Here is a 20,010-nt window from a genome sequence, read left to right as displayed (position 1 = left end):
ATACAATTTATTGATATAAAAAATAAATATGTTTTGTTTCTGAGGAAGGAGGATGTTATGTATGATAGACTGGTAATGTTTAGGAATTAGGGTCGCGATAGAGAACATAATGAGTGTAACATGCCATGATGGTGTGTGATTAAATGATAAAATCTTCCAATTCTGCTATATTTATTTTAGATGGTACAATGAAACAAGTCCCTATTGCTAAGTTTACTGATTTTGCAATTCTCTGACCACGTCTAGCAACCAGCGTTTCGGTTCGAATAGCTGACGGGGATGAGTATTCGTTTGGGCGTATTGAAGTTCATTATAATAACACTTGGGGTACAATCTGCCAAAAAGGCTTTACCATAGAATCCGCCGATGTTATCTGTAAACAGTTAGGATTTATGAACGCCGCAGTAAACTTTCTTAATGGAAATTACTATGGCCTGGAGAGAGGTAAAGTCTGGCTCTCTCATGTTTCCTGCAGAGGCGATGAAAGTAATGTTGCTACATGTCCTCATTCCTATTCGGGAAAAACTAGCTGCAATCATGACGAAGATATTTCCATAATCTGTGATAACAGTATTTTGAAATGATAAAATACTATTGTTTTACGATATTTATCAAGTAATATAGAATGCTTTTCGGCCATACAAATATCAAATTCTCATTTTTATGTTAAGCAACCGTAATTATGGGCTTTACTATACCTATATAAGTGTAGTGTTTAGGTTTTATAACCCCTTAGGCTCGCAAACGTCTAACTCAAAGTCTGAGTTATTAAAATTGAGCGAATCTCTAACGTGACACAAGATTACTTCTTAATGATGCCGTACCTAAATCAGCTGGAAATACTACAATAAGTAACGAATTTAAGTAATACGGTAGTTTATGAAAGAAACATGCTTTTACAATACAACCTAATATTTTACAGAGTAAAATGCTAATAAATCTCTTTAAGGTGGATCATTAAAACTATATTAATCTTGCAGCTTTAATTTATCCCTCTTGATCATCTATTTATTTTTAGAGGGTGATCCTTGCTATAAAAATCCTTGCTTCGGTAGCAACTGTACCATTCAAAATAGCACTTACAAATATGATTGCGCTCCAACATATACTGGAAAACGCTGTAATATACGTACTTATGAATTTAAATACTCGATTACGAGTACATGCGATTACTATTGACTCGTAAATACTCGTAGTGATTATACTAGATCAATAGTTACTCAAGCAGAAGGTAGACTTTGAAAGTCCAATGCATTAATTAAGATGCAATTAAAAGTTGTTATGCTACAATTAAAATGACAGCATAAAGTATCAGTAAATAAAAGTAATCCCTGAAGTAAATGTATGGTAACTATACAGTGTATACTAAGATGTCATATCTAATACTTCAAAAATCGATGTCTATTACCGTACTAAATTTGTTATCACTACAAATTTAACGCTTTAGCTAGAGATTGTAGAATATTAATCAATCATAAATAAATAATTACATCAATCGCTTCACATTTTATCCTGTCTTTATTGCCATAGGAGAATACTGCACATCTACTACCTGTCTTACTAATGGCGTCTGCACAGCTAACCAGGCAACCAATGCAATTCAATGTAGCTGCCCTCCAATTATTGCCGGCAGATACTGCCAAGACTGTAAGCTGTTAATATCTCTTACTCTAATTGATAATTATTGTGAAAAATGTTAAATATTTGATTCAGCAGTATTTGGCAACAATTTAGAAGCCATATATCCTTCTTTGCAAAATAAATAATTTCATTTTCATAAAGGTTTAATATTTATGATGCAAACGACGACATAACGAAGCTGTTGCAAACTCAGGTAGAGAAAATTAGCATAACAAAAGCATTTTCATCTTTTCATTTTTATTTAAATTTACCAGCTTAGCTGATGTGATACACTTAGAATATCTTATACACTAAGTAACACATGTCAGAATACGACAAATGTTTTTAGAGTTATTGCTCATAATCAATGTGAAGAATACTTTACGCTAATTACACCTTTTGTACCGTAGTGAATACAACTGCTTTAAGTTGTAATTTCGAAATGAGCAATTGCAAGTGGCAAAATCCAGCAAATGGCACTAGCAACACGGTCCGTTGGACTAGAAATAAAGGAAAAACACCAACTTCCAATACTGGTCCAAATAATGATCATACTTTAGGCACTCCAGCAGGTTTGTACTACTTTATCATCAAATCTAAACAGCATAAAGTAAAACGTATATAATTGTTTTGAAAATTTCGTCGAATGCTTTACTGCAGTATATATGATTAAACGTCACCGTGACTGAAATATCTATAGCGTAACTATTACTATACCACACAGTAAATTTGTGAGCTTGCTGACAAAATTACATAAATGCTACAAATAAAATTGACGATGCCATCTATCTATGCATTTAACATATTCTGCCTTACATTTTGTTACAACAGATATGGGGAGGGAATTGGCGATCTATCCCTATTTGGCTATTCAAATAGAGTTTATACACTTTCTGGCAACAGCGGGCAGCGATGGTACCATGTTAACATTAACTTCTCGCCTGGGCTTCACAGGGTATAGTATCACAATTCCCCGATTTTCTGCACTCCTTGGTAACCTTTTGAGAGTATTAACTAGAACTGTTACATTTTTCAAAGACTAATAAATCTTAGAGAATGTAAACATTTACGATTCGAATATTTAATATTTGAGCTACATTACATATTTCACATAATTTCTAGCTTCTTTTTATCGGAACTCGTCTCTTTCAATCTACAAGCGATATACGATATTTCGGTAAAATTTGATCGATGCGGTAAGTGTAATATTTTGCCGCATTACTTATATCTAACACAATAACCAAGCATACAAAATTTTGTTGAGCTTTATGAATTATCGCATATTTCAGTAACCCTAAAATCCATTAACGATGCTGATTAATATTAGATTAGTACTGTTGCTTATAACCGGGTCAATTAGCTATCGATACAGTGCATCGATAAGATAAAAAGATACTGTATTGTTTTACAATAAAGTATAGTTACGAAGACTACCGGTTTGTAATAGTTTCAGCTGACGATATTATAAGTGCTCCAATCTAAAATCTACTAGCTAATAAATAATCAGTTTTACAGTTACATCGCTTTAAAATTATGAAGTAGATTTGCTCATCCATGTATCTCTATAATCTGATAACCAGCTAAGGACGTTGAAACAAAGTCTAAAGCAGATGATCTTGTTATAGGCATTACGAACCAATCGATAACCATTTTAAATGTAAATTAGCTTTGAAGTAAACCATAATACTACGATAATAATAATCTGAATTTTTTTAATTTACCGCTTCAATATCAAACTACCTCGGAATATAATTATTAAGTATTGTCGGTAGTATTATTATATTTCACGGCAAGATATCTAATTTTGCTTTTAATTGGTCTTTACAGCAAATATCGTACCGAAGGAGGGCGACATTCGTCTTGCTGGTACACCTGCCACCGGCAATACTTTCACTTTCTCAACAGGATGCGTCGAAATTTATCATAACAATGTTTGGGGTACTGTCTGTGATGACCAATTTCAAAATGCCGATGCCAAAGTAGTTTGTCAACAATTGGATTCGTACGTGCGAATTATTATATGCACTCTTATGGAAAAGGAACTGGACCAATCTGGCTTGATAACGTCGCATGTAGTGGAAATGAATCAGCTTTGGCAAACTGTGATCATAATAGGTGGAGTTTCCATGATTGTTCACATTTGGAAGACGTTGGCGTATCTTGCTATAATCGTAAATCACATATACATATTCAGACCTTTGCGCCCTAATAGCTAACTAATCTACCACGATTTTCTCAATAAAGCCCGTAATGTGGAAGCCAGACTAGTTGGTGGTGATCTTTCCATAGGACGTCTTAAAAATCAAATATGATAGCATCTGGGGAACTGTTTGCCAACGAGGATTTACCATTACTTCTGCTGATGTGATATGTAAACAATTAGGTTTTCCAAGTGGAGCAATCTTTATTAGAAAGAACGCATTTTATGGCTCCGGAAATGGCATGATTGGTTAGCTGATATCAAATGTGTTGGCTATGAACAAGATATAGCACAATGTCCTCATTCCTATTTGAGACAAACTTACTGTATCCACAATGAAGATGTTAGTATTGGCTGTAATACAGGTATGCTAGTAAAATTTCTTACTATTATCGATATCATACAAGTACTAAAGTTACAGTGGTATTCCGCTAACAAGCCCAGTAAATATATGCAGATTTCATTTATGAAGAAATTCTGTTATTGCTAATTGTTATCGAGCGCTAATTTAGAGTCCGTTTTTATTCCACCTAGCATGTTATCAATAGCACTAATGCTTGCCCCAATTTCGCCGTATCTTGATTTTATTATAGGGAAAAACTAGTAAGTTACAATTTTTATGTATTCAGAGGAATGAAGCAACAAGGATAAGCAATACTAACTCTACAGTATACCATAGTTACAGTAGGCAATATCTTGGTATTATAGCAAAATACCAAAAAAGCACGTCATAAACTAGAGAAAGCATATACACAGTAGTAAGAAATAATCTGGCTGTAAATTTCCTTTCAATATCTTTCTTTGCGTAGAATATAGCATATACCCGTTCATTTGAACAGGAACTTTACTGGTAGTACTAACATAATATGATTAAGCGTGAGTTATAGATGTAGATCAGATTTAAAGTATTTTGATATTACGTAATCCACCTGATAAGGAGATTACCTTGTATCTCTCGTACCATAGTTATGGAAACTGTATGAACTTCTTATCATGCCAGTTCTGACATCTGTAGCCTTTTCAAAGCAAATACAGTGCCACGTAGTTTAATTCTACATTCAGGAAAATGGCATATCAATGCTTAGGATCTGTGTAGATAGTAATCCGACGTAGTGACATTTAAATTGATGACAGGTATAACTTATTTATCTTATTTCAGCTGTTGATGAGTGTAAAGCTGAAATTCATGGTTGCGATGAGAACGCTGTATGCATTGATACAAGCAGTTCGTATATTTGCCGATGTAGAAAAGGATATATTGGGGATGGATTTACATGCCAAGGTACGACGAAAAATAAAAAATTCTCATAGCATTTGAAATCGAAGGGGTTGAATATAAGTCTTTAGCCAAAATTAGATATTCTATGCTACAACTCAAGCCTATACTCCACAGAATATTAGTAATTTTTCATGCATTTTATTGAAGATGTCAATGAGTGCGTGGCTGGAAATCACACATGTCATGAAAATGCAGTTTGCCATAATAGGAATGTTTCGTTTATCTGTCAATGCAAACCAGGGTTCAAATGCCACTCTTTTAAGACGAAACACGTATATAAATAATTAATACTTCGTACAATACGTGATGTAATAGTCAGGCTTTTACTAAAAATTTCTGTGCACGACCAGTAATTAGTGAATGGATAGATCACTAATTGCATAATCAATAACGGCACCGTATTAATCATAATATTATTCTGTAAAACATCAAGATCAAAATGAATGTGATCTGGCCATGCACAGCTGCGATCAGAATGCTATGTGTCATAATTCCATAGGTTCTTATAGCTGTTACTGCAATCCTGGGTATATAGGAGACGGATTAACTTGCAAAGGTATAGTACACCATTATCTCAGTACATTCTGATTTTGACGCGTGTCTATGCCATAACGATTGCAATTTCTATTTACGATAAAAAAATTTAAGATTTGAATTATTTTGAAATATTTTGTATATTATCACCTCAAACCCTATAAGATTTTTTTAAGCTTTGAAATGCAAATTGATATCAGATTAATAGCGGCATTAATCCCATCTTAGAGTTAAGACTTTACCCATACGGACCATCACAAAACGATCAATCATTCGGTAGAGTAGATGGCAGACCTTTCGTAATCTACCCGAGAACACCAATATTTTTCATGAATAAATTTCAGCGTAAACTATATGTAAGTGAATTTTACGTAGCGCTGGTATTAGTTTATTAATTATTTACCAGAAAATTTACAGCATAACATATTACAAGGTGGCAATTTTCGGTTTACTTTTCTTTTCAAATTTATTTTCTTACGGTAATTTTTGTATTATTACTCCACAACATCATATCACAGATTTCAATTAATGGATTTGTATCATTTAGTAATCCCTATTACGGGTCGCCAAATCGATCATTATACAGATCACGAAATGCCCCTTTTATTGCTCCATTCTTCGCTGATGCAGACGGTCCATTTTTTCCAAATTCTCAGGTTTACATCAACCAGTACACTTCATTAAATCCTACTAGCTTAACAAGAGAAATTTTAGCGAATGCTAGTATGGATGTTGCTCGGTACCAAAAGTATCTATCTAGAAATCCAAGTGATACTAGCTACGGCTTGTTTAATGAAACTGTTACTAAATTTGATACGAAGTTAGTAACAATAATAACCTGGCATAAACTAGTACCATATCCATCCTCTGTCACAGCAAAATATGGCGTTACTAATACTTTTCAGTTGATCTTGTCATCTAATGGTGACAACTTATATCATCATTCATATATGCCGACAAAGGTATGAATTGGTGGAAAAGGATAGGTTCGTTCGGCCTCGAGTTGGTTATAGTTATAAAGTACCTAGCTACACTTATGAGCTGCCTAGTTCGAATACTATTAAGATACTACGCATCGATAGCATAACCGGAAATTATGGTAGAAAAGGACGATGGGCATACAGAGTTGACGATCCCTCAATTCCACGCATTAATTACGTTTAACGTTGCCAAATTTGGATCGCCAATGAACCATCACCAAGTATGTATTTGAGTTTACTATCTCGAAGACCTTGTCCTTATTCTGTTTATCAAGCTATTCGTGATAGACGATTTAGATTCAGTACTACTACGTTTTGTGCGAGATCGAGATTTTCTGCTAGGAATTCCAATGGCGTGTGTGTATATCAACGATGCTGCTACTTTTCAGCAGGAAAATCTTTCGGTTCATTAATTACTAGATATCCCCTCGGAAGTTCGTTCATCTTAAAAAATACTACCTTGCAATCCACAAGTAGACAGGCACTAACAGATTGCTGTGTAAGATCTGGGTTGTGTCTTTCTTATACAAGAAAAAGACCTATCAAAAAATAAATGTAATAGATACAGTCCCCCAAAAAGGGCTTGGTTCTGGGGTGATCCCCATGTAAGGACATTTGATGGAAAACTATACACCTTCAATGGACTGGGTGAATATGTTCTATTGCAAACTATAAATAAAAATTTTCAGTTACAAGGATGTACAATGAAAGCTATTCGAAATAGCTCACTATCTGCGGCTGCTACCGTATTCTCTGAATTCGCTACTATGGAAATTGGTGCAGATATTGTTCAATTTACACTTAATTCGACTTTTAATGGTATCGATATCTTAGTCAATAGAACAATATCATTTAAAATGCTACCTATTGCTTTCAATGCACCTGATGAAATTAAAGGTATAACATCTGGTCTTTTAGGTACTTGGAATGATAATATCAATCATGATTTCAAACGACCACATGGATCATACTTGAATATTAATTCAACAGAATCCCAAATATTTTACAATTTTTGGCCAATTATGGATGATTAATGCTAGTGATTCACTTTTTACCTATTCTAATGGTCTATCGGCTAGTAATTATTCAGATTTAAACTTTACGCCAATCTTTGGTCAAAATATTCAAGCATTATTTGCTAATAATACGGAACTCTATAACCAAGCCGTAGCACAATGCGGTAATAATAGTGAATGTTTATTTGATGCTGCATTAACATTAAATCTTGATGCTGCTGTCGTTAGTAAAGATACATCTCAGACATATCAAGATACAAGTAATCAATTAGAAAATTTCCCCCCTCAAATTTCTGGATTGACGACATATAATGTCACTTATGGAAATATGTTTACTACAACATTGAACATAACAGATCTTAATAATGGCGACATTGTTACAGTCGAGATCATTAATCCTCCAATAAATTCTCGTTTCGATAGACAAACTTACACATTTACATGGAATATATCTACCTATGCGACTACGCAGCCGAAATGGTTACTGTTGATAATGTTGATCAAGTTAAATGTAGATGCAATCCTGCTTGGACTGGTAGTCATTGTGCACAAGATTTTATGCATGTGCAGATCAACCATGCTTCAGTAATGCTACTTGTACGGACAATATCGCTCCGATGTCTGGCTATACATGTAGTAATTGCCCAATAGGTTATGTCGGTGATGGCTTGAAATGTTCTGATTATGACGAATGTTTAAATGGCACACATGCATACAGTCAAACTTGTATTAACGAAGAGGGGAGCTACAGTTGTCAGTCTTTACCTGGCTATACTCTGAATAGTGATAATAGAGGATGTACTGATGTTAATGAGTGTATTACTGGATCAAATAACTGCAGTAATGTCGCTACATGTACTAATCAAATTGGTTCTTATAGCTGCGCTTGTAATTCGGGCTATGTAGGCGATAGCATAAACTGTTATGACGTAGATGAGTGTCAAAATATGTCTAATAATTGTAGCCAGATTTGTAATAACACCGTCGGAAGTTATACATGTTCATATATTCAAGGTTACGAGTTAAGTAGTGATAAACTTACTTGCGTGGATATAAATGAATGCCAACGATTTAGACCATGTTACCAAGTTTGTATTAATACAGAAGGATCGTTTACATGTGAATGTGAACAAGGTTTTGAACTAAATAATAGCAAACTAACATGTAATGTCAGTGAATCTTGTGGCATTGGACATAATTGTTCACAAATTTGCACCTATATAAACGGATCTGAAATATGTTCATGTATGAAAGGTTAAGCGCTAACATATGGAAGCCAGACTGAGAGTGAAGATATCGACGAGTGTAACTCCAATCCTAGTCCATCTAATCTACTATGTACAAACAACGATGGTAGCTATACATGTAGTTGTATGAACGGCTATCGATTTGGTTCAGATGGTTGGACATGTGACGATATTAATGAATGTTTAGAAAATAATCCCTGTAGTCAAAATGCAAACTGTACCAACGCACCTGGTTTATATTCTTGTCAATGCAAAATTGGTTATACTGGCAATGGTAAAATTTGTAGCGATATCGATGAATGTTTAACAGGTTCAAATATGTGTTCTTCTAACGCTAGTTGTATGAACAACAATGGATCATACTCTTGTATGTGCAAGCCAGGCTTTATAGGGAATGGATATACATGTCAGGATGTCAATGAATGTTCAACAATGTTTAATTGCAATACTAAAGAGATAAACAATTGTACATCTGGATTACGCCGGTGCTCAGTTAATGCGGCTTGTAGTAACAGCATTGGATCGTATACATGTGGTTGTAATAGTGGCTATTCAGGAGATGGATTTACTTGTCAGGATATCGATGAATGCAATGCTACTAGTCTCAATATGTGCGTTAATAATTCTCAGTGTATTAACACTAATGGATCATATCAATGCAAGTGTAACGCTGGTTATTTTGGAAATGCACGAATTAATTGCAGTGACGTCGATGAATGCTCAAGTAACCAATATAATTGTCATAGTAATGCTCTTTGTACTAATATTCCAGGATCATTTACGTGCCACTGTAAACCAGGTTATTATGGCAACGGTGTTACTTGCGCTGCTGTCGTTACCTGTGACGGAAATAATAACTGCACTAATAGAGCAACCTGTATGATATTTGAGAATAAGTATTATTGCAGCTGCAAACTTGGATACTATTCTAACAATACATTACCGCAAATTCAACTTCAAAGCGATTCTCACCGTCAACAAGGCAAGGTCTTTTTTGGAAGTCTTAAAATTGGTGGTACATTCACATCAGACTTGAACAATTCAAATTCTGCTATATTTCAAACACTTAAGCAGCAGATTACTTCAGTATTAACTTTAGCCCTTGAATCTTCTTCGGTAACCAAAGATGGTTTCGAACGAGTAGAGGTTACAGGATTCAAAGCTGGTAGTATCATTGCTGAATATTATCCGATATTTAAGCAAAATTCTAATATTAATCCAAACCAAATTGCTAGTATCATATCTACTGGCTCAGTTACTATCCAAGGACAACCGATACAAAATGTCACAGTTACCGACTTCAATGAATGTGCATGGTCAACAGACAACATCTGTAATAGTAATCAAAACTGTATTAATTTACCGGGTACTTACAATTGCCAATGTAAAGTTGGTTTCACTGGATCTAGCTGTGTCGATATCAATGAATGTCTGGCAGCAGAATCATGTGGAATTAACGCTGTATGTCGAAACACTTTAGGTTCATATACATGTACATGTTTGATTGGCTATCAAGGCAATCCATACTCCAATCCCGGTTGTAGCATTGAATGCAATGATGATTTCTGTCTAAATGGAGGAAAATGTATTTACCAAAATAATACACGCACATGTAATTGTACTGACGCTTATACTGGCATTAGATGTAGCAATTTAAAAGCAACAGGGCTTTCGATTGGGGTAGTGGCTGGAATTTCGGTGGGAACAGTAAGTGCAGTATTTTTAATCGCTATAGCTGGCCTTGTATACTATCTACGAAGTCCATACTATAAAAGACGAACTTCAGTAGCACATGGTGTCGTTAAAGACCACACCGAACATCAATCAATAGCGGATTCTTCAAGCGATAAAGTTGAATTAAAGGATCATTCACCTAAGATTGCATTTATTAAATCTATAGCACAGGGTCAAAACAGAAATAATCAAACATCAAGCTCACCAACTGTTAGAGTGCAAATAGAAGTTAATGAGCAAACAAGCATTGAGCCTCGTAATACTATTCCAGAAAGCCAGAATAGCTTAATAGCTGAAACCGATGTCAGCAATAGTGAAAGTAAATTTGAAGAAAAACCAAGCCGACCAATTTTAGCGTCAATACAAAATCCTACAATTACCAATACACCATTACCAAAGTTGCCTGATTTTAAAAATAGTACTTATTCTGAACGCTAGTACAGTATAACAATTACTCATTAGGCCTTTGCACGAAAATATAACGATGGTATTCTGGTTAGATCTAGTTATACAAATTTTTAAAAATGTTCTATATCACAGCTTTAATGTGCAGGCAATGTGTTATAGTACTTTCATTAGCAAAACCTTACCTATGGCTTGATTATTCTATAAATAGAATCGAGTTTAAATACAAAATTATTTCCACATCTACGAAAAAGCAGTAGATTAAATTTCACTATTGATATCCTTTTGTTACTGAAGCAAACATCAATAAATAGGTTTACATTGTATTAGTTGCTCACGTATTACTGATATATTAGCTATTCAAACTATTTTCCCCCTCCCCTTCACCAATATTCTTATAATTAGATTCCACCATAAGGTTTCTTTTAAGCTTGATATATTTTAGCTTACTTGATAAAATTTGCAATCCCATAGGTGTTTGTTACAGGGACTGGTATTTAAAGTAATTATTTTTAAAATCACTTTATTTTCAATGATACCAAACTGCAGTATACAGTTTTAATCAAGTTTTGTAAGTCACCTCTGTCTAAACATATGTACTAAATTTCACTATTCAAACATACTTAAAAACGGTACTAAGTCAGTAAGCTCTCGGCTAGCTTGAATGAAGATTCGTGTTATTTCTCTTTCTACTTTCGTTGGAAATATTCTGATATTACAAAAATAGACTCATAATACAGTACGCCATTTTTGCTGTATTGAATTGTATGCAAATAAAGAATAACAGAGCTGTAAGGGTATACAGTAAAGCATATAGTATGTTTACATAGATACAAGACGGGCACCGCCCCTATCCCAATCATAAATGGATAGATTGGGAAGAAATAGACGATTTTACTCTTCTCTATCCTAGGTCAATATGACAAGAAACGCTCCTATGTCAGTCAGCATTAAGAAATTTTATCTCATTCGAACTTAAGTAAACTCTTGCTGAACGAGTACGCAATAAGTATAAAGTAATGTAGAGATACTATAGCAGAGCTATGCTAAACAAATATCATTACGCCATTTACGCAATAAGAAAACGAAATGTTAAACTTATTGACGGCGGTAAGAGTGACGTAACTCTTCCAGAAGATATGTTTACCCAAGATAGAAATTAGCAAAATAATTACCTACGTATACTGAATTGGTCGCATTTTAGTGTAATCCTGAAGAATAATTTTTAAATTCTACAGTACTTAATTAATTCCGCTAGAAAGCATAAGTATGTGACGTAAAATAGGATGAGAATAATTATGTACGCACGAGTACGTATATCGAAATGATCAAATTCTAGCGTAATTCGAAAAGAATGTAAATTATTATCTACAGTACTAGAAATAAAATGTTTAATATTTATTAACGAACACAAAGTTTCTATGTAGAATTTAGTATGTTCTTTACTAAATGTACAACCGCGGCCGCGTAGCCAGGCATTTTCGCACAAATTTGGAAGTAGAAGAACGCTGACGGTTGCATATTTTATACACTGTGCATGCACAATATGGTAGCATACCCACTTCTTCACGATAGAGTTTAGAAGTTTATTGGTTAATACCATTTCTAAAGCTCTTTGACCATTTTAAAGTCGACAAAAACCATCTACACTTAATACTGATTGTGGAGATGGGCGTAATTTTCCTTCTACTTTCTGCTTGACTGTGACGGTATTACAAAAAATCCCCATTTACTGTACATAATACGTATACTGTACGGTATAGTATACGCGTATACTGTAAATTTACATTTCTGTACCTTGCCACTTCTATAGTTTTAGTGAATGAGAATAATATCGAAAACCGAATAAAGGAGACTAAATGAACCTTATCCTATCAAAAATAATAATAAATTCATAAAGTTAGTACTATTACTGTATATCTACCGTGATAAGCGTAGCTTATAGCTATGCCACTAGACTCTAAATGATATGCGGTTACGGATAGGATAAATCTAATTTAAAGATTGTTCGTTAAAGTAATTTTATATCACGTTGTAATATTAGGCCAAAAGTCTCCTCACATATAATTACATATTCATCTATAATTCATTGACTGTTGTTTACTAGTTTTGGAATTTTGATATTCCCTGTTCACGATATTAACGGTTCGGTTAATTAAATATAGGCTGCAATCATTCAACTTCGAATCGAACTGATTTCAAATCATCTATTCACGTAATTTAGTTGTTTATAGTTTACTTGCCGATCTTATACAATAACCATAAGTGAAGCGCTTATAACTCTCTAAGTAGACAAGTACATGAAGTATCATGAGTAAGCGCGCCGAAAAGTTCCACTTATTTAACTAATTTAAGATTTCTTAACGTCTAGTAGAAGCGAATTATCATAATTTCATTAGTGTACTTATGTCCCATTCTTTCTTATTACGAATATTTATTCATTCTAATGATATATCTAGATCCGTCACATAGTATAATCTTTGATACCTAATTGAGTTGTTTTTAGAATAAAATTAATAATCTTAAATCTTGACGCCATAAATTGAGCAAGCCAGACTCTTCCACTTAGTAAAGAGCAAGATACTGAGTATTTAGTATAAAATAGAATGTAATTTATTTTCTGATTAATTATATAACTATCGATGAAGAATTTATTACTGTATTTCTTTATTTCAGTCTCGTAGAAATGATAATAGTATCTAACTTAATAAATAAACAACCTTTCACCAATACTGATTAAAATCACAGATATAAAATTCGAAATTAGGAAGATTGCGTGAGATAAAGCCAAAACAATCTACTTTATGTAGCGAACCGAATGATATAGATTGAAATGGGGAAAAATATTTGGCTTCTCTGTAGCATTGTGCTGGTAAGTCATTCACAGAATATTTATCCAGACGATTGTACTCTTATTAGAAACGATATCGATTATTAGAATCGAACAAACAATATGAAAGACACTATACGTGCTATGATCTAAGCAACTAGTACATATACACGTACGAGATTGATAAAGCCATTAAGCCATTATCAAATTAATATCGTGAAAGCTATGGCAATTCTTTAACAGCAAATACTATGTAATTTTATAAAATATCGCTTGAATCTTTTACTGTATTAACTACAATATAAAATTCTTATACAATGTTAACGACTAAGCATGAAAAGAGTGTGAATAGTTACTTACATACGGTACGGTAGCTATCGTTAGTAAATTTATAGCCTATTTTTAAACCAGAATCAAGTCAGACGAATAATCTTAATGTATGTTATACAGAAAGATGACGAACTTACAAGTAGTGAATCGTTACCTACCGGTTAATTTCAACTAACTAAAAGAATTTCTAGCGAGATAATCATAGAATTTTTACGCTTTCATTTGTATTTATGTGTCGCGTAATTCATGAACAAATTAATTGCAAACTTGCTAAAGTTAAATATCAAATTGCCGTATTTTATTCTTTTTCGGAGTCAATTTGATCGATAAAATCGTAATGATTTGTTTCTAACTTACTCTTAATTTTAATTCAGCTCATCATATCTGAATCACAATTTGTCCTATTAGGTAAGAATTACAGTGTTCAGCTTATCCGTGAATGACAGCAATTTATACTAAAGTATAGTTGATTTTACTTATGAGTTTCTAATCCAGTCGTTAACATGTCGTAAACAGGCATACAGCATAGTTTAACTACTAATATGCAATACACTGTACGAGTATTGTATATTACAGTATATTTAAACGTATCTGTATAGACAATCAGTTAATTTGTAAAAACCCTATAAAGAACTGTCTTAGATTTTAAAATACCGTCTATTATGGACCGACGTTTTACGTAGTTTTTATCTTATATAGTTTTGTCGTCAAGTAATAATACTTGCAATTCCAACCCTTGCTCAAGTTATGCAACATGTATTGGAAACAGTTCTCATTACCTGTGCCAATGCCCGCAAGGATACAATGGTGATTTCTGTGAATTTGGTAAGTGTACATATTGCACGAAAATAGTAATTAGTCGGTTGATTTCAAACAGTGGGAATATCTTAGAACTCTAGACAGCATTCTTGCTACATCTTTGGCTACAATACTAATCCCTCCCCTCCCCCTCTTTGCCTAAACAGAGCAAAGCAGAGTATTTATGGATACAGTTCAGTATTTAGGGCTAGACTATCTAACAATAAACTAGGCATATCTGGGCTTGAACTTTAGGCCTGTGATACATAAGCGCTATAAGTATTTGGCTTGAATTACTCTGGCAAAACGAAATTTTTTCGTGAATATCAATAAATACAGCAGTACAAACACACTTTACTAAGGGAGATAGTTACGGGTGTAAAGTGCTAGTTATATCATGGACTCTTACAAGAACTTCTAAATAGTTTGCATGAAATTTGACGATGTGTAGTAATTTGCGTCTGTCAGCATCACTTAATAGATATGTCTTAAATTTTTTATACTATCAAATTACTACAATATTCGGAACATTTTATTATACGTTATAGGTTAGAATATATATATATATGTCAATATCTCAACAATATATCGCAATATTATTATATTTCGATGGTAAATTGCTAGAAAGTAGAATTCTAAAGCCATCACTTTTATAGTGATGAAGATGCTACAGTACCTTCATTGCTATATAAAATCTAATGCTATCGCTTATTTAAGTACTGTAATTCACGGTAACTCGTGTCTCGTCCAGGCGATCTAGAAGTCCATGGCAAAGTGCATGCTGCCATACAGTAGTTAGAATCGTCTTAATAAAATCGTATGCAATTTTAGTATAATATAGCCATCTCAGCGATGTATAGTAACTTTGTAGAATTTAGCGTACGATATAATGGTAGAAATTCCGTTTTAATGGGTCATACCAATTGAGTAAAAAAATAGGCAGAGAATACTAGGAACAGTATCAAATTTAGTCTGCCGTTAGATTACGCCCTAATAAGTAATTAGAATTAATAAACTCAAATTTTCGAAAAAATTGACTTTGCTTCCTTTTGTCGTATAACGGCAGTACACTCGTTTAATACTCAAATTCTTTTCATTAATCGATTACAAGTTGGCGAAGGTACAATACGCCTTGTCGGTGGTCAATATGCTGATTCTGGACGATTAGAAATCTATCATAATAATATGTGGGGCACTGTATGTAGCGATTATTTCGAAAAGGCTGACGCCAATGTAGTTTGCAGACAGTTAGATTTCAATTTAGGAGCAGCCAATTATGGTAACTACCACGGCTCTAGCAGCACCGGTCCTATATGGCTAAGTAATCTACACTGCAAAGGTAACGAAATGTATCTAAAAGAATGTCGCCACAACGGCTGGGGAGTTCATAACTGTGGCCATGATAAAGATATTAGCGTAACTTGCCGTTTTGGTATGTTCAATCTAGTTAATATCTACTTTAATTTTACATTTACACTTTCCTAGATTAATATTACGTTAATAACAATCACAATACATGTGTATTCACTACTACGTTATGGTTAAACAGTAATCAATCGTATTCTAATATATATACATGTTACATAAATACAATATTTTACCTACTGATTAATTAATTAAAAGTATAGCGGTATACGTAGTTTTACAATGAGAATGATTTTCTTATACTCGAATTTTTATGTTAACAAACCAATACAAGTTTTCGATGGTGAAATACGTTTTGTCGATGATCGATCTCTTAATTCTGGACGTATTAAAATCTATCATAATAATGTATGGGGTACAGTATGTGGTTATGCATTTGACATGACTGACGCCAACGTAGCGTGTAGACAGTTAGGTTTCAATTCAGGAGCATCGAATTATAGTAACTACTACGGCTCTAGTACCAGTCGTATATGGTTAAGTGGTCTACGCTGCAGAGGTAACGAAACCTATCTAAGGGATTGTCCACATAACGGTTGGAACGTTCATAACTGTAATCATTCCGGAGATATAGGCGTAACTTGTCGTAACGGTATGTTTAATCTAGTTACGTTGTTATACGTATATCTCCAATTATCACGATCTACGAACGTACTAAATAATTGCGTCTAATCGTTATACTTACAATAAATTTTTATAAGGCTTTCGACTATTTTATTTTAATACAGATACTGACTATATCTAGATACAATTTTTACGATCTTCTAGAGTAACTTATCAATAACTAAATTGCTAATAATTACTTTGAACTATAATTTTATATTATTTTCAGCCGGTATCGATAGTTTAAATTGTACTTTCGAGTCTGGATTTTGTAACTGGAAACATCCAAATGAAACTACCTTCCAGTGGACAAGGCGTAGAGGCCAAACCACAAGTTGGCTTACTGGACCAAGCTTCGATCATACATACGGAAACATATCAGGTTATACACACACATACAGTACATGCAGTTCGATCAAAGACATAGACTCGTACATTAACATTAAGTTAATTACTCTAACCCCTTCTCTGTAGTCAAGCCTTCTGAATTTCTATTTAACTTTGCATAAACATTGAAATTACAATAGTCTCATTTAATTTAGAGTGTGCATACTTGCAAAAAATTAGAGCAAAGAGATATATCTGCATCTCCTACCTAATTTTAGCATTAAACGGCAATTATTAACGAATCATTTACCATTTACAGACAATGCTATAGTGACTATTTCTCTGTCTATAGGCTATTACATTCATACGGAAGCATCCGATATGCCTAAAGGAACTAAATTTATCATTGAAAGTCCTGTAATCTATTCAGATAGCGTCTTTTGCCTCTCTTTTTGGTATAACCGGAATGGAATAACAATTGGTCCTCTCATTGTTGATGATCTTTCTAAAAGAATATATAATACTTCTGGCAATAGTGGAGACGTTTGGTATCTGGTTCAATTAAATATCCCTTCTGGTATCCATAAGGTACAGCGAAATATGATAGCTCTCTACTCACTATTTTTGAATTAGTAAAAGAATACTCACCATATCTTATAATATTATATAAACTACTACGCAATAATTTGTCGCCACGAATCTCTAGATTAGATTTGTAGGAGTTCAAGGTAGCAGTCCGAAAGGCGACATGGCTATTGATGATATCGCTGCGTTACCAGGACGTTGTAGTAAGCCAGTGATAGTAGTAGCTGCTTCTATGTGTATCTAGACTATATAAACACACCATATATATTGTAGTTCCTTTCAGAACACGATAATACCTGATTAAACCTTTTATCACATTATTTCATACAAATAAGTTTTACAATTGTGATATAGGATTCGATGCATTGATAAAAGATTAAGTAGCTATCAGATATTTAACACAAGGCATTCTAGCTTTTAAATAGAATTTTGATTACATATTGCATGCATCGTGTAAGATTAGATGTAGTTACTGTACAATAGATTATGTGTAAGCTGACCTGACTTAACACAAGTAAGCTTCCAGCACTGACAAGTACATTAACTACAACAATTTATTACAACACTACGAAGTATAAAAATATAGTTTGGCGACGGAGACAGTTTCTTATTTAAAGCCAGCTTATAAATTCTTTATTTAACCGATTTTGTATGTACACTCAAAGTATCGTAGCTAAAAAGTCGTTGTCATTTTACTATTGACAGAATTATAGTATTTATGATGTTTACCGCATTAAACTCTAGAATACATCGTACATCACGACTTTGATAGAGCAATTACAGTAAATAGTTAATAACTCAGAAAGTAATGCAAATTTGAGAAATTTCTGTTTGCATTCATAGTTAAGGTTTCAGTAAACTGCTATTCTTACATATAATATAAGATTATTTCTTTATTCCAGGTGAATCGACTTCTAAATACAGCAGCAAGTTAATAACTGTCTGCTATGCTCTCATTCATTACTGTAGATAATATACATACTTATTGAATAATATTGACGTGAGCGTATACTATTCGGTGCGAAATGATCACATTCGAAATATAGTGTCGCTGTGATTCAATTGATACTCTTATTGAGAATAGTACAAGAAATCGTAGTATTACTGACGTCATAGATCACTCTGTATCATCACAAATATCGTATTGATTGATACTCAGCAGCTGAGAAGTTTATTTGTAATTCTTGATATATGTGTAGTTCTTCATGCTCGTTTTAATTAGAGAAGTAGATAGAACCCTAGCTTCGCCAATTAAAGGTTTGAAATTATACCATCCTAAATAATCAATATGATAACAGTGTCCATATCTGTGTATTGCACGTCTTAATCAAACTTTCACAGGAAAAATAGCTGTAATTTATAGTGAGATAACTCGTTGAATACTCAAATTCTGTTTAATAATTGATAAAAAGTTTGTACAGATGAAATACGCCTTGTCGGTGGTCAATCCGTTAGCTCTGGACGGATAGAAATCTATCATAATATATATGGGGCACAGGATGTGACGATGCATTTAGTATAACTGACGCCGATGTAGTGTAGACAATTAGATTTCAATTCATGAGCGTCCAATCATAGTATACTTTACGGTTCCGGCACTGGCCCTATATGGCTAGATAACCTGCACTGTAGAGACGGCGAAATCTATCTAACAGATTGTCCCCATAGCAGTTGGGGGTTCATACCTGTTGCCATTCCGAAGACGCTGGTATAACTTATCGTGTGGGTCTGTTCAGAATAGTCTAACTAATGTCTACTGAAATTTTACATTTATACTTTCCTTCATCACGTTAACAACAATCACAATATTTCTACAAATATATCTACTAAATATAATGTTAAACAATTATCAAGAAAATTACAATAATAGCAATACGTCAAGTATAACTAGTGTGGATCTATTAGTGAATATAAATACACTATTTGATTAATTAAATTAAAATTGTTCCGTCATGTATACTTTATACGTTATTAGGATACTTTCTTATACTCAAATTTTCACGATAATTCTCATGCAGATTGTGTCAATTCACTTGGAGTATACTCTTGCCAGTGTAAGACAGGCTATACGGGTAATGGAACAACTTGCATAGATAT

The 20,010-nt window shown here is 33.6% G+C and overlaps 2 protein-coding genes across 2 annotated transcripts in view; both read left to right on the top strand.

The window, feature by feature from the left end:
- Positions 1–109: 109 nt before the first annotated feature.
- TRIADDRAFT_54448 (uncharacterized protein) lies at positions 110–11,048 on the top strand (the record flags this gene model as incomplete). The annotated part of the gene is made up of 17 exons (XM_002110934.1): positions 110–131; positions 247–444; positions 1,531–1,647; positions 2,031–2,192; positions 2,452–2,575; positions 2,743–2,816; positions 3,448–3,622; positions 3,936–4,069; positions 4,105–4,185; positions 4,980–5,102; positions 5,533–5,655; positions 5,862–5,989; positions 6,152–6,453; positions 7,176–7,510; positions 7,704–8,164; positions 8,370–8,883; positions 9,028–11,048. The coding sequence occupies 17 exons, from the start codon at positions 110–112 to the stop codon at positions 11,046–11,048; spliced, it is 5,094 nt and encodes a 1,697-aa protein (XP_002110970.1).
- Positions 11,049–13,848: 2,800 nt separating this feature from the next.
- TRIADDRAFT_54447 (uncharacterized protein) overlaps positions 13,849–20,010 on the top strand; it is a gene marked incomplete at both ends in the record, with an annotated part of 11,691 nt that continues 5,529 nt past the window's right edge. Inside the window, 9 exons of the mRNA XM_002110933.1 lie at positions 13,849–13,887; positions 14,550–14,583; positions 14,875–15,000; positions 16,040–16,405; positions 16,673–16,990; positions 17,231–17,383; positions 17,681–17,916; positions 18,035–18,116; positions 19,932–19,985. Of these exons, the coding sequence (XP_002110969.1) occupies positions 13,849–13,887; positions 14,550–14,583; positions 14,875–15,000; positions 16,040–16,405; positions 16,673–16,990; positions 17,231–17,383; positions 17,681–17,916; positions 18,035–18,116; positions 19,932–19,985 (1,408 nt within the window). The remainder of the gene's footprint in view (positions 13,888–14,549; positions 14,584–14,874; positions 15,001–16,039; positions 16,406–16,672; positions 16,991–17,230; positions 17,384–17,680; positions 17,917–18,034; positions 18,117–19,931; positions 19,986–20,010) is intronic.

The sequence above is a fragment of the Trichoplax adhaerens genome, genomic scaffold (assembly GCF_000150275.1).
Source record: "Trichoplax adhaerens TRIADscaffold_3 genomic scaffold, whole genome shotgun sequence".
Classification (NCBI taxonomy): domain Eukaryota; kingdom Metazoa; phylum Placozoa; class Uniplacotomia; order Trichoplacea; family Trichoplacidae; genus Trichoplax; species Trichoplax adhaerens.
This window is presented reverse-complemented; position numbering and strand designations above follow the sequence as displayed.